We start from the raw sequence: 14,309 nt of genomic DNA on the forward strand, positions 1-14,309 counted from the left end.
TATACCAAATTTCAATCAATATTCCCTTCAACTTGTGAGGTCCTCTGCTACCTTACCTTCTGCCCAAGACGAAGCTGGACAACATCGAGAGAAGTATTAGAGAATGAGGAATATTAGATTGGACGTTAGCTCAAAGGTCTGTCACTCAACGCCTATATGGAAAGTGAAATGTGCTGTCTCCCGTTTTCTTTTGCCTTTTGATTATACTGTGTAGTCTCCCGTTTTCCGTTGCCTTTCGATTATACTGTGTAGTCTCCCGTTTTCCGTTGCCTTTTGATTATACTGTGCTCTCTCCCGTTTTCTGTTGCCTTTTGATTATACTGTGTAGTCTCCCGTTTTCTGTTGCCTTTTGATTATACTGTGTAGTCTCCCGTTTTCCGTTGCCTTTCGATTATACTGTGTAGTCTCCCGTTTTCTGTTGCCTTTTGATTATACTGTGTAGTCTCCCGTTTTCCGTTGCCTTTTGATTATACTGTGCTCTCTCCCGTTTTCTGTTGCCTTTTGATTATACTGTGTAGTCTCCGTTTTGCTTTGATATTATACTCGTAGTCTCCGTTTTCTGTTGCCTTTTGATTATACTGTGTAGTCTCCGTTTTCTGTTGCTTTTGATTATACTGTGCTTCCCGTTTTCTGTTGCCTTTGATTATACTGTGTAGCTCCGTTTTGCGCTCTTTGATTATACTGTGTAGTCTCCTGGTTTCGTTGCCTTTAATATACTGTGCTCTCTCCCGTTTTCTGTTGCCTTTGATTATACTGTGCTCTCTCCCGTTTTTGTTGCCTTTGATTATACTGTGCTGTCTCCCGTTTTCCGTTGCCTTTGATTATACTGTGCTGTCTCCTGTTTTCTGTTGCCTTTTGATTATACTGTGCTGTCCCCTGTTTTCTGTTGCCTTTGATTATACTCGTGCTGTCTCCTGTTTTCTGTTGCCTTTGATTATACCGTGTAGTCTCCCGTTTTCGTTGCCTTTGATTATACTGTGCTGTCTCCCGTTTTCTGTTGCCTTCTGGTTATACTCTTGTAGTCTCCTGTTTTCCGTTGCCTTTTGATTATACTGTGCTGTTCCCGTTTTCGTTGCCTTCTGGTTATACTGTGCTGTCTCCTGTTTTCTGTTGCCTTTTGATTATACTCGTAGCTCCCGGTTTCCGTTGCCTTTTGATTATACTGTGCTGTCTCCTGTTTCTGTTGCCTTTGATTATACTGTGCTGTCTCCCGTTTTCTGTTGCCTTCTGGTTATACTGTGTAGCTGCTCTTTCTGTTGCCTTTTGGATTATACTGTGCTGTCTCCTGTTTTCTGTTGCCTTTTGATTATACTGTGTAGTCTCCTTCCGTTTGATTATACTGTGCTGTCTCCTGTTGCCTTCTGGTTATACTGTGTAGTCTCCCGTTTTCTGTTGCCTTTGATTATACTGTGCTGTCTCCTGTTTTCTGTTGCCTTTTGATTATACCGTGTAGTCTCCTGCTTTCCGTTGCCTTTGATTATACTGTGCTGTCTCCCGTTTTCTGTTGCCTTCTGTATACTGTGTAGTCTCCCGTTTTCCTGTTGCCTTTGATTATACTGTGTAGTTCCCTGTTCTTCGCTTGCCTTTTGATTTATACTGTGCTGTCTCCTGTTTTCTTTGCTCTTTTTGATTTATACTGTGCTGTTTCCTGTTTTCTGTTGCCTTCTGGTTATACTGTGTAGTCTCCCGTTTTCTGTTGCCTTTTGATTATACTGTGCTGTCTCCCGTTTTCTGTTGCCTTTTGATTATACTGTAGTCTCCCGTTTTCTGTTGCCTTCTGGTTATACTGTGCTGTCTCCCGTTTTCTGTTGCCTTCTGGTTATACTCGTGCTGTCTCCCGTTTTCTGTTGCCTTCTGGTATACTGTGCTGTCTCCCGTTTTCGTTGCCTTTTGATTATACTGTGCTGTCTCCCGTTTCTGTTGCCTTTGATTATACTGTAGCTCCCGTTTTCTGTTGCCTTGATTATACTGTGTAGTCTCCCGTTTTCTGTTGCCTTTTGATTATTTTGTTGTTTAGGTTGATTTGTGTGTTTTGATTTTGTTGTTTGTTATCTGATCGTTGTGTACAGTAATTTGGTTCAATTTGGAGATTAGGAACGACCATCAGATTATTTATCCTGATGTTTAAGACGTTAATGATAACCTAACGTAACACTAACTTAATCTACCCTACCCTAACCTAACCTAACCTAACCTAACCCCTATTTATTATTATACTTATTATTTTTAGTTGGGTTTCACTTGGTCAACATTTGTGGTAATCAGTTATCATCATCAGTCATTAATGGTCATTAACAGTTATTAAACAGGTTATTCTTAAAGTCATCTCAATTCACTTCCATTAGTCGTGATAGTGACCATAATATTTCCCTCAAACAGACAGACAGACAGACACAGACTGACTGACAGACAGACAGACAGACACAGACTGACAGACAGACAGACACAGACCCTCTACTGGAGCTGATACAATGAGGTCACTGATTCACTGTCTTTCCATGACGCATTTTTTCACTAACACTATAAGGTAAATTGACCCTAAAGTATTATTTGTTTACATTTTCATTAAAGTAAAAAATTAGGAAGGGGAGGGAAGAGAAAGGGAGAGAAGAGGAGGGAGGGGAAGAGGAGGAAAGAGAAGGGAGGGGAAGAAGAGGAAAGAGAAGGAAAAATACGGGAAGGAAAGAGGAGGGGATAGAAAGGAAGGGAAAGGACACGAGGGGAATAGAAAGGAAGGGAAGACAAGAGAACAGAAGAGAAGAGAAGAGAAGAGAGGGAAGGGGAAAGGAAGGAAAGAGACGAAAGAGAAGGAAAGGGAACAGAACACAAGAGGTGAGAAAAGAGGGATGCTTTGGATTGCTACAGTTATCCCTCATCAACAACAAAGAAAACTGTACGGTAAGGCCAGCAGGAGAGGGGGGACTCAATAAAGTGACGCCCTCTTTGCCATATTCCAATAAAGGCTGGGATACCCGTCTGTTCCTCGCATGAATTCACGTTTTATTTTTTTCTGAACAGTCTATAGGGGAATAGGAACCTAATACTTTTATTTTTATTTATTTTTCTTGTTTCTTTTGTATTAAATTCGATATTGTTTCGTCTCCTATTATCTTGTTGTCATGCTTACTGCTGCTACTACTACTACTACTAATACTGCTATGACTACTGCTACTATTACTGCTACGATTACTACTACTACTACTACTACTACTACTCTATTCGCTTTCTCATCTCTCACCTTTCACCTCCATCTCCCTCACCACCACTCCCTCACCACCACTCCCTCACCTCTCACCACCACTCCCTCACCTCTCACCACCACTCCCTCACCTCTCACCACCATTCCCTCACCTCTCACCACCACTGCCCTCACCTCTCACCTCCTAATCATACGTAAATAATGCCCCCACTCACACACACACTATCGAGCCATAGGGAGTGCTGGTTGATGAGCACAGTGAAATATACTCACAGTGGCTATTCTTCCCTTCTTGTGATATATATTTCTCGCGAGTGAAATATACCCTTGGGATATTTTTCATGGAAGATGGAGAGAATGACATTAATTATTGAACAATACCTAACCTAACCTAACCTAACGCAAACGTAACGTAACCTAACCAAACCTAACGTTAACCTATTCTAACCTAACATAACTCTAACCTAACGCTAACCTAACTAAACCTTGGAAAAAAAAACAACAACCCTGAAATGATACAAAATTGGAGCTTTTTCGTCTTGTTCGTCCACAGAGGTTCCCCCAGCAGGCAGGTCTTGTCATGGGAGAGATATCGACAAGAAGGACGCCGTGTACCGCTTCCCAATACCCACATTAGGCAGGTGACGGTGTAAGACCTTTTCCATATTTATACCTGCCATGATGACGTAGATATACACCTGTTGTGCGAGCTTTTACCGTATTTTTTCGTCACCATGTAAACAAACCTATCGAGTGACGTCTTGGGTTCATATATAGAGTAGGTTAGATCATGGTTATTTCACCTAATGATTAAGTAACCTAACCCACCTAACTTAATGTAACCTAACCTATTTTAACGCTAACGTAACATAACTTAACCTAAACCAAACTAACGTTACGTAATCTGATCTAACCTAACCTAACGCTAACCTAACCCTAAGGTCGCAATCACCACCCTCTCCAATCACCACCCTCTCCAATCACCACCCTCTCCAATCACCACCCTCTCCAATCACCGTGCACCCTAATTAAACTATACCTGGGTGAATCTCTCTCCTAATCAGTATGCAAGACCCGACTTAATATCTAATTACCGATACAAGCAGATGGTAAAGACGAGGCTGAAATGACCCTAATTATTCTTTTCAATTAGGTTGATCATACAAACGTTATCTGGATATTAATTACCTCTTGAAAAACACACTATAATATTTTCATAATATAACTAGTGAGTATTCCTGCGTTTAGTGTGTGTTAGAGGGGCGCCCCAAGTCGACCCAGTTGTAGAATGAACACTGACTTTATAGTTTGGGGAGTACGAGAGTAAAGAATGGGGGTGTTGGAGGCAAGGAGAGGAAGTGTTGGGGGTTAGGGGAGTGAGTGTTGGAGGTAGAAGGTGGAGTGTTGGAGGAGGGGAGGGAGGAAGGGGGGGAGGCACCTTTAAGGGGAGGATGTGTGGGTCTTACGGCGTCTAGTTGCCATGGAAACCGTGAGGGAGGGGAGGGGGAGGGAAAGTGGGGTGGGGGAGGGGCGGTGGAGGAGGAGATAGAAGAGAAAAGAGAGGAGGTAGGAGACAGGAGAGAAAGGAGAGAGAGAGAGAGAGAGAGAGAGAGAGAGAGAGAGAGAGAGAGAGAGAGAGAGACTTGTATACATTATCAACATGACAGTCACGCTCTACTCAATCCCACCAAGCTATATGAGATTGGTCGTAGGGCTTCGTCGTAAACCCACTACTCACCACTCCACCTTAATCCACTCCATCACACCCGCCACCACACCACCACTGCAGGCACCACAAACACTATTATCACCATCATCACCATCACGTCAAGCAACACTAAGCACTACCACCAACACCATTATCACCACAGAGAGAGAGAGGGAGGGAGAGAGAGAGAGAGAGAGAGAGAGAGAGAGAGGTGTCTGGTGTTCGAGGTTGAAATCCACGTTACCTAATTGTACTGACTAACCTCTTGCCCCCCTCCTTCCACCACGGCGGCCCCATTAACCACAACAACAGGAGTATCGAGTGTCAGGAACCGAATCCGAACTCCTCATCTCCTACGCTCCATAAAGATACACTAGGAGCCTCATGGAATCGAACGTGTGTCCTCAGGTTACAATACGAAGACTCAGTTCTCCCCTTCGCCACGACCGTATAAGTCTACATTCCAAAGCTGTATCGAGTTTCTGGATTCGAATGTGTGTCCTCAAGTTACAATGCCTAAGCTTGGGTTTTCCTCTCCTTCAAGTCGGTTTTATATTTCACAAAAGGAATTGAAACCGGAGTCGATTCCTGAGGCTCAAAACTGAACAAATTTTGATTCAACCTAAAAATTAGACACCAACATCTTATTTCACCTGAAGATTAAACACCCTATAGCTACCTGGGGATTAAGTCAGGTTAGGTTAGGTTAGGTTAGGTTAGGTTAGGTTAGGTTAGGCTAGGTTAGGTTAGGTTAGGTTAGGTTAGCGTTGGAGTATTTAATCCTCAGGTTAAATAAGCTGGAGTGTCTAATCTTCACGTGATTTCAAGTTTTAACATAATAATCGAACCAGAATCCAGCCATCATGTATCACGCCAAGGCTCTGTCCACTTCCCCACGACACACCGTCTCCCACACTTAGCAAACCTTAATTAGTTGTGTTAATTATGCAGGTGACAGTTATCTCAAGGTGCCAAATCTGTGGCACCATTACACCTGGTTCATCTTAAGCTAATTGAGGAGGGAGGCAGGTAGGTGAAGGAGGGAAGGATGTGGGAGGAGGGAGGAAGAAGGGGGAGGAAAGTGGGTGGGAGGGAGGGAGGGAGGGTGGGAGGGAGGAGGGAGGAGAAGGAGGGAGGGAGGGAGGAGGAGGTAGAGGTAGGAAAGTATTGGTATAAGAAGGAGGAGGGAGATAAGTACGAGAGAGAGAGAGAGAGAGAGAGAGAGAGAGAGAGAGAGAGAGAGAGAGAGAGAGAGAGAGAGTTCACAATAGTAAAAATTAATGAACAAGACATTGAGTCAGCAGCATTATTAAAGACGTTGACATCCTCGCGTTCACCAGCTAAAAGCCCAGTTAATCGGCACGTGGTATATCTAAAAGGCCCGTATAAACAACCATACTTGACCTAATAGACCTCTAGAGCTATTGTCACATCAGCCATAAAAGAGACGCTTCTTCTAAGTCTTCATTACATTCATTACATTGAATTCTGATCACTTTAATCGGCACGGTGTCTCTATAAACCATTAATGAACATTTGTTATAGCTTTTGCATCGACTATAATAGACACAGTCATAAAAGTACTCAATATTAACCTTTTTTATTTACCAGACACTGACCACGTTAATCGACTCACTTACCTGTAAACGGCACATCTATTTTACTAAACTCATGGGTGCTCTCTCTATCATCGTAATGGGGACACACATGGGGGAGGAAATTAAATGGGGGAGAGTTTAGGCTTGTCATGACCCCGGCCCACAGCGGCATTAAGAGCTCACACACACACACACACACACACACACACACACACACACACACACACACACACACACACACACACACACACACATAGCCACGTTACTGATATAGGCTTAACGCTCTACACCGATCATTTACCACTGCCCAACACGTCTCATGAAGCAGTTGGTAGGAGTGCAGGTTTGGTGCAGGTTTGGCACAGGCTTGGTTTGGTTAATGTGTGTTTATTCTATACAAATTATCGAATTGTGTTTTATCAACGAATTTTCTTTATCCGAATTATGAACTCTTGAACTTTAAATTTAACGGACTATATAGGGTCCATTAGATATAAAACCTCCATTTAACGGATTTATATGGAGAGAGAAGTCCGCTATAGGGAGATTTCACTCTATAATAATCCGGAACTACTGACTCTGACACCACGAATTAGAAAGGCCTTATATAACCGGCCGTGAATATATGCAAATCTCTATTTTAAGTCAGGGTTTATACTGTCACTCAACTCCCATTAACCACAACAGCATCTAATAACCTTAACCATAATATTAACAAAAGCTTTTAAACTTAGAACTTAACAGAGAAAAAATAAAACAAAAAATAAACAAAAATAAATGAGAAATGTATCTCAAGTTAGCATTATATTAAACAGTATCAGATTATGGAAGATTATAAATAGGGAAATGGGGAAATAAATTGGGTGTATGAGAGTAATGTGATAATATAGTTAGTGTTTTGGTGTTAGTTGGTTAAATAGCCGACCTGTGGGAGTTAAACCATAGTCTTGTGGGGGGGTTAAACCTTCTTTCTGAGGGATAAATTATATCGTTTTCAAAGGATTAATCCACAAAGGGTTATTTCATCGTCCCCAGAGAATTAAACCATCTTCATCAAAGAGTTAAACCATCATCATATACTCGTCAAAATGGTTAATACTTAGTCGTCAAAGGGTTAAACCATCGTTCTCAAAGGATTAAACCATCATCGTCAAAGGGAACAAAATGACATCACTCGGTCCATAATTGAATGAAGACACAAAGCTCTTTTCTGTAAAAAAAAAAATTCCTATGTATTTCTTTAAGATCTGGCTAAGTATCCCCTTGATGACTATATTACAAGGAAAACGAGTATAGGAGGACACGCTTTTAACATATGTAAGTTCGTAATAATAATAATAATAATAATAATAATAATAATAATAATAATAATAATAAACTAACCGGTCACCCGCCGCGCCAACCACAGAAAACGGATAGCCTGGGAAAACATGGAGGCTAAACTCAAGAATCTTACATCCACAAAGTTCAAGTGAATTTCAAACTTCATTTCAATGTTTTAATCTCCACGAAACAGGATTGGACGGTTGGATAAAAATTAATTCTGGCTTTTACGACCCATTTTCAAGTTTATTTTAGAGTTGGTGAGTTAATATCAGGTTTTGTTTTGTGGTTTCAGTTGAAGGAAAAAAAATAGTTGTCCCGTTTTTATGATTTTCAATTTTTTTTTTATGATTTTAGTTGAATAAAAAAAAAATAGTCAACTTTTCCTCATTTGTTCAGTGGAAAATTCACTGATGTTATTTTTTATGAGAAAACTCCAAACTGCGGAGGTAAAAATATAATCGTGCAGGTATTGGTGACGAAGTTGGTTTACAGGGCCCTTGAAACCCTTCCCTACAGACGTCTTAAAACTCTAGATAACTCCTATTAGCTTGCTAGAACCCCTTAAAAAACCCAATAGAATTGCCTTAAGCTCACCAGTACCCCTTAAAACCTCCTGAGTACTCATTTATTCCCAATAGAACCCATTAAACGTCGCTAGAACAACTTGAAACCCCCAGAGAAATCCTTTAGGTCCCCATAACTCCTTAGAAAATCTCAAGAACCCACTATAGTAAAAATAAACCACATTAACCTTTAAAAACCCTTCAAAATTCCTCTACGGAACCCACGAGAACCTCCTAAGAACTGACCTTTCTTCTTGAGGTGGTCTTCCGTCATGACAGCGGCGATGGCGAAGATATTGCCCAGGGTGCCGAGAGCTGCCAGCGTGGAGACGAGGAGCAGCATCCCCAGGCGGTTCCAGTGTTGCTGTTCCGGTATCGTCTGTTGTTCGGTGGTGTTACTCGGGTAGAGCGGCGTCTGGTGAGGGTGGTGCTGTGGTTCCATGCCCGCCCCGTCCTCCTGCGGCTGCTGGAGGAGGAGATCTTGGTCCACGTTGCCGGCTACCACGCCCACCACGCCTACACGCAGCGCCGTCTCCGTCATCCAGTTCAGCACGTCCCCGCTGGTCACCTCCGCCGGGAAGTCACCGGGCGGAGAGGTCACCGCCGAGCTCATCTCTCGTGCATCCTGCCTGCAACAAGATCAACAGAAGGTCAATACAAGCCGAGTATGTGTCAACAGAGGTCAACAAGTGTCAATAGAGGAATGTTATATGTCAACAGGTGTCAACAGGTGTCAACAGGTGTCAACAGGTGTCAACAAGTCATATTCCAGTTCCTCAAAGATTTACAAATAAATTTCCTCCCAAATTAGATATATGAAAAAAAAATCCAAATAGCTCACTGTTGAGAATCGCACGTAAACAAAAGATCAGGTTACCAATATGGCGGACGAGTCGCATATAAACAAAAGATCAGGTTACCAATATGGCGGACGAGTCGTATATAAACAAAGGATCAGGTTACCAATATGGCGGACGAGTCGTATATAAACAAAGGATCAGGTTACCAATATGGCGGACGAGTCGTATATAAACAAAAGATCAGGTTACCAATATGGCGGACGAGTCGTATATAAACAAAAGATCAGGTTACCAATATGGCGGCCCAGCTTCACAACACCATAGAAGAAGAAGCAAGATGGCGGACAGGTCATTATTTACGCGTGAGAAAGTCTCTTGGGGGAGTTAGGAGACTTCTTACTGAGATCTCTAAGTTGACGAACTCTTCCTCGCCGGCGGTGATGGAGGAGGAAGGGGAAGAGGAGGGGGAGGAGAACGGGTAGGCTAGGGTAAGAGGGGGCGGGTGAGGTAGAGGAAGAAGAAGAAGAAGAAGGAAGGGAAGAGAGGGGAAAGACAGAGGAGGAGAGGGAAGGAAGAGAGGGGAAGCGAAGAACACTACTGGACAATTTAGTTTTCCACCTCACTACCTCCAGGGTCTGTAAAAGGTCGCACTCTCAGTCCTCTCCCTCTCACTTCCTATCCCTTCCTTATTTCTTGCCGCCTTGATTCCTTCTTGCTATCACTTCTTCCTTTCTCACTTCTCTCCTTCCCTCCTTCCCTCCAGAATGTCCTCTAAAAAAATAAAACAAAAACCCACTGACAAGAATCATCCATTGTCTGCTGGTTCTTGAAATCGCAACGACAACTGATAAGGAATCCGACGACCCTTTCTACAAGCTCTCCAGGAGGTCACTGAACTCTGCTAGATAACTTTTAATGTTTACATCTGAGGGTCCCTGCTGATTGATCATATCCAGGCGAGAGGGGGAGGGAGGGAGGGATGGGGAGGGAGGAAGGGGGAGAGGGAGGGGGAATGGGAGTGGACTGGAAGGACAAGGAGAGAGAGAGAGACGACCCCCTTATCACCAGATTCACCCATGATCCACATAAGGTAACCCAAATCCGTCTACAATCCACACAGATCACATTCCAGATCCACCCAAAATCCACTCAAAATCCACCCAAGATCTAGTAACGTGGGGGACAGATAAGGGGAACACGAACACACACACACACACACACACACACACACACACACACACACACACACACACATTTGTAAGACGCGAAAGCTCAGATCCACTGTTGAGGAGGACACAGAGAGAGAGAGAGAGAGAGAGAGAGAGAGAGAGAGAGAGAGAGAGAGAGAGAACAGCTGTTGAAGTATACACAAAACCAAATGGAGTTATTTATGCCATTGTAAACATCAACACGTGGAATATGATCAGCTGTTATTAGTAAACAAACTCCACGTGACAAACCTTATCAGCTGTAATTTTTTTCAAGAGACTCTTTCGTTATATTTCCTTCTGCTTTCTCTTCCTTTCTTTCTATTTTTCTAGTCTATCGTTTCTTCAACATTTCTCTATATTTTCCCATATTTATCTATTTTCACTTTCTACGAATTTTTACTCGTTTTTCCCCTCCTTCCTTTATTTTCCCCTGTTCTTATTCCTCATTCTTTCTTCCCTTCTCACTTCTTCACTTTCTCCCTAAATTATTATATATTTTTTATTTTCTCCTTCTATACGTGATCCTCTTTTTTTGGTATCTTTTCCTCTCTTACTTTTTCTCTTTTTCTCTTCTCTCATCATTTCTCTCACTCTTTTAATGCTACCTCTCTCTCTCTCTCTCTCTCTCTCTCTCTCTCACCACTTCTTTCTTCACTGCTATCTCCTCCCCCTCCCTCTCACTTTCACCCCTCCCTCTCACTTTCACCCCTCCCTCTCTGTTTCACCCCTCCTCTTCTCTCTCTCTCTCTCTTTGTCTTCTATTGCACCCCATCTTTTTCTTCCTTCTTCTTCCCTCCCTTTTATTCTCTCTTTCCTTTCCTATTTTTTATCAGGTACAATTTATTACCCTCCTTTCATGACCCCACTCGGCATTACTTCCTACTGAGAACCTGTGGCGGTGGAAAATTGTCCCAGTGAGTGTGTGTGTGTGTGTGTGTGTGTGTGTGTGTGTGTGTGTGTGTGTGTGTGTGTGTGTGTGTGTGTGTGATGAGAGAAAGTGAGGAAAGAATGGGTGAGTAAAAGTGACTAAATCAGAGAGAGAGAGAGAGAGAGAGAGAGAGTTATGAAGTTGTTGTTGCTTCACCTGGGCTGATGAGGTTGTGTACAGGTGACCACAGGTGAGAGGGAAGGAGGGAGGAGAGACACGCATAGGAAGGGAGACATGAAGGGAGGGTAGGGAGAGGAGAGGAAGAAGGGAGGGGAGGGAGGGTAGGGAAGGTAGGAAGGGAGAGATGGGAGGGAGGGAGGGTAGGAAGGGAGAGAAGGAGGGGAGGGAGGGAGAAAGAAGAGAGAGGGAGAGAAGTGAGGGAAGGGGAAGGGAGGAAGGAGGGAGGAAGGGGGGAGGAGAGAAGGGAGGGAAAGGAGAAGGAGGGAGGAGGGAGAAAAGGGAGGGTAGGGGAGGAAGAGAGAGAAGGGTAAGGGGAAGGGGAGAGAAGGGAGGAAGGGGAGGGAGAGAGGGAAGGGACTGGGGTGGAGAGAGAAGGAGGGAAGGGAAGGGAGAAAAGAGAGTGAAGGGAGGGCCAATGTGATATTGGTAACCTCGGAAATCTCTCAAGCCGGATGAGAGCGTCTCTAAGGTCAGAAGGGAGAGAGAGAGAGAGGAGAGAGAGAGAGTAGGAGAGAGGAAGGATAGAAGAAGAGTAAAAAAGAGGGAAGGAAATGGAGGGAAAGGGAGAGGATAGAGGAGGGAGAGTGAGGTGAAAGGAAGGAGAGAGAGAAGGAAAGAAGAAGAAGAACAATGGAAAGAAGAGAGACTGGAATGAAAGGTAATGAGGGTAAAGGAAGGGAAGAGAAGAAGGAAGAAGGGGAAGAGAAGAGGAGGAGGAGGTTATACATTTTTCATGAGGTTTATCCACCAATTGATGGCTCCTTCCTGCCTCCTACCTCAGCGTACACGAGAGAGAGAGAGAGAGAGAGAGAGAGAGAGAGAGAGAGAGAGGATGATAAAGCAAGAACAAGGAGATAACTTTAACCTTAGGACTTTATCCAAAGGACTCCAGGCGTAGGATTTTGGCGGCGTGTGTGTGTGTGTGTGTGTGTGTGTGTGTGTGTGTGTCCAGCTATACTCCCATCTGGACAAAAGGGAGAAGATAAGGTCCCATGACAGCCGCCTCCTGACGACTTTCTGTGGCTGAGAGGGAGCAAGGGAGAGTAAGGGAGAGGGTGTGGAGAGGGGGTGGAGAGGGGTGGAAGTGGAGTGGGAGGAGATGAAAGGGGTGGGGAGAGGGAGATGGGAGTGAGAGAGGGAGGGGGGTAGAGAGTGAGGAAGAGGGATGGGTAAGTGGGGAGAGGGATAGAGAGGGATAGAGAGGGATGAGAGTGAATTTGGAGGGGAGGGAGAGTTTACGAAAGGATACATAATTATCATTGTTCATCCCATAAAAAAACAGAAACCATATCTATATCTATCCCAGGAAAAACAGAAACCATATCCTTGTTTACCCTACGGAAAAAAGTCCTTATCCATTCCATGAAAAACAATATCTCTGTTCATCCTATAAAATATGAAAAATACGTCTTTGTTCATCCTACGTAGAGCATAAAGCGTATCTTTGTACATCCTGGGAGAAGCAAACAGCATCATCTTCAACTAACCAATCAGCGATCAGAGCGTCATTAACTACATTTAATCTAATAATCGAGTCAGGGAGCAATATTGACGCCATCTTGACTACTTACGAGGAAGAAAAAAATAATCTCGCGGTTCTCTGAGAATTCCGTTTAAAGTCAACCCTTAATTATCTTCTGATCTGCTTTTATGACCCACCGGTAGTCTGACCTCATTAAGTCTCGTCTCTGATTGGCTGTTGGGCTTAGAGGGAGGACGTAATTAGCCCCAGTTGACCAATAGGCGTTCAGAATATTACATCTAATAATGACGTCATGTTTGTTTACATAACGGGAGATCAAGATTGGTTCGTCGGTTAATGGGTTGACCAATGAATGCTCGTGAGATGGTAGAGCAATGAGAGCAGCCTTCGAAACTAAAGAAAGCACACTCTCTCTCTCTCTCTCTCTCTCTCTCACCTCCAATATGGGGCTAGCTCGGGCTACCTGTGCCGTGTCAACAGAGAAGAGCTCCGCCATCTGCAGGTATATTAGCTTCCTCCCTAAATCCTGCTGGCTGAGATACGGGAAGATGAGGAGGTAGGGAGGCAGGTAGAGAGAGGAGGGGAGGGGTGGAAAGAAGCGAGAGAGAATGGAAAGGAGGGATGGGTAGAGATGGAAAAGGAGGGAAGAGGAAGAAATGTAGGAATGAAGAAAGAGGTGAGGGAGATAGACGAAGGGAAAAGGGAGGAAGCAGACGAAGGGAGAGGGAGAAAAGGGGGGAATCTGGGTATTATGAAGTCGATGTTTATCTTAGGATCAAATCAGAGGGGAGGGGAGGGAGGGAGATAGGGTTTAAGGGAGAGAGGGAGGAGGGACGAAGGGAGGGAGCAGAGACAGAGAGGGAGGGAGGGTTAGTAGGGCTAAAGGGAGGGAGGAAAAAATGACAGGAAATTAAGGTTAAAGGGAGAAAGGGAGCAGAGATGGAGGAGGAAAGGAAGTAAGGGAGGGATGGAGGAGAGTAAGGATAGGGAACTAGAGAGAGAGAAGGAAGAAGAGGGGAGGGAGGTAGAAGGAAATGAAGAGAGGGAAAGGAGGGGTGGGAAAGAGAGAGAGGGGGAGGATAAGAAGGAAGGGGAGGAGAAGAAGGAAGATGAAGTGGGGGAAAAGGAAGAGGAGAAGAAGGAGTAAGAAAGAAAATACCTCTTTCCTCTCCTCTCCTATCATCCTCCATCATTCATCACATTCTCCCCCTCATCTCTTTCTCTCTCCCGTACTCTCATCAGTAAACGTCAATATATAGAAGGTAAAACAGAACCCATTCAGGGATTCATATTATTATTGTTAATCTCTACTG

At 43.8% G+C, this 14,309-nt stretch overlaps 1 protein-coding gene across 1 annotated transcript in view; it reads right to left on the minus strand.

The window, feature by feature from the left end:
* Positions 1 to 14,309, minus strand: part of LOC121868401 — an 89,771-nt gene that overhangs the window by 4,452 nt on the left and 71,010 nt on the right. The window contains exon 2 of the mRNA XM_042369007.1: positions 8,641 to 9,023. Coding sequence (XP_042224941.1) covers positions 8,641 to 9,007 — 367 coding nt within the window. The 5' untranslated portion in view covers positions 9,008 to 9,023. The remainder of the gene's footprint in view (positions 1 to 8,640; positions 9,024 to 14,309) is intronic.

This window comes from Homarus americanus, unplaced genomic scaffold (assembly GCF_018991925.1).
Source record: "Homarus americanus isolate GMGI-L3 unplaced genomic scaffold, GMGI_Hamer_2.0 scaffold19318, whole genome shotgun sequence".
NCBI classification, from domain to species: Eukaryota; Metazoa; Arthropoda; class Malacostraca; order Decapoda; family Nephropidae; genus Homarus; species Homarus americanus.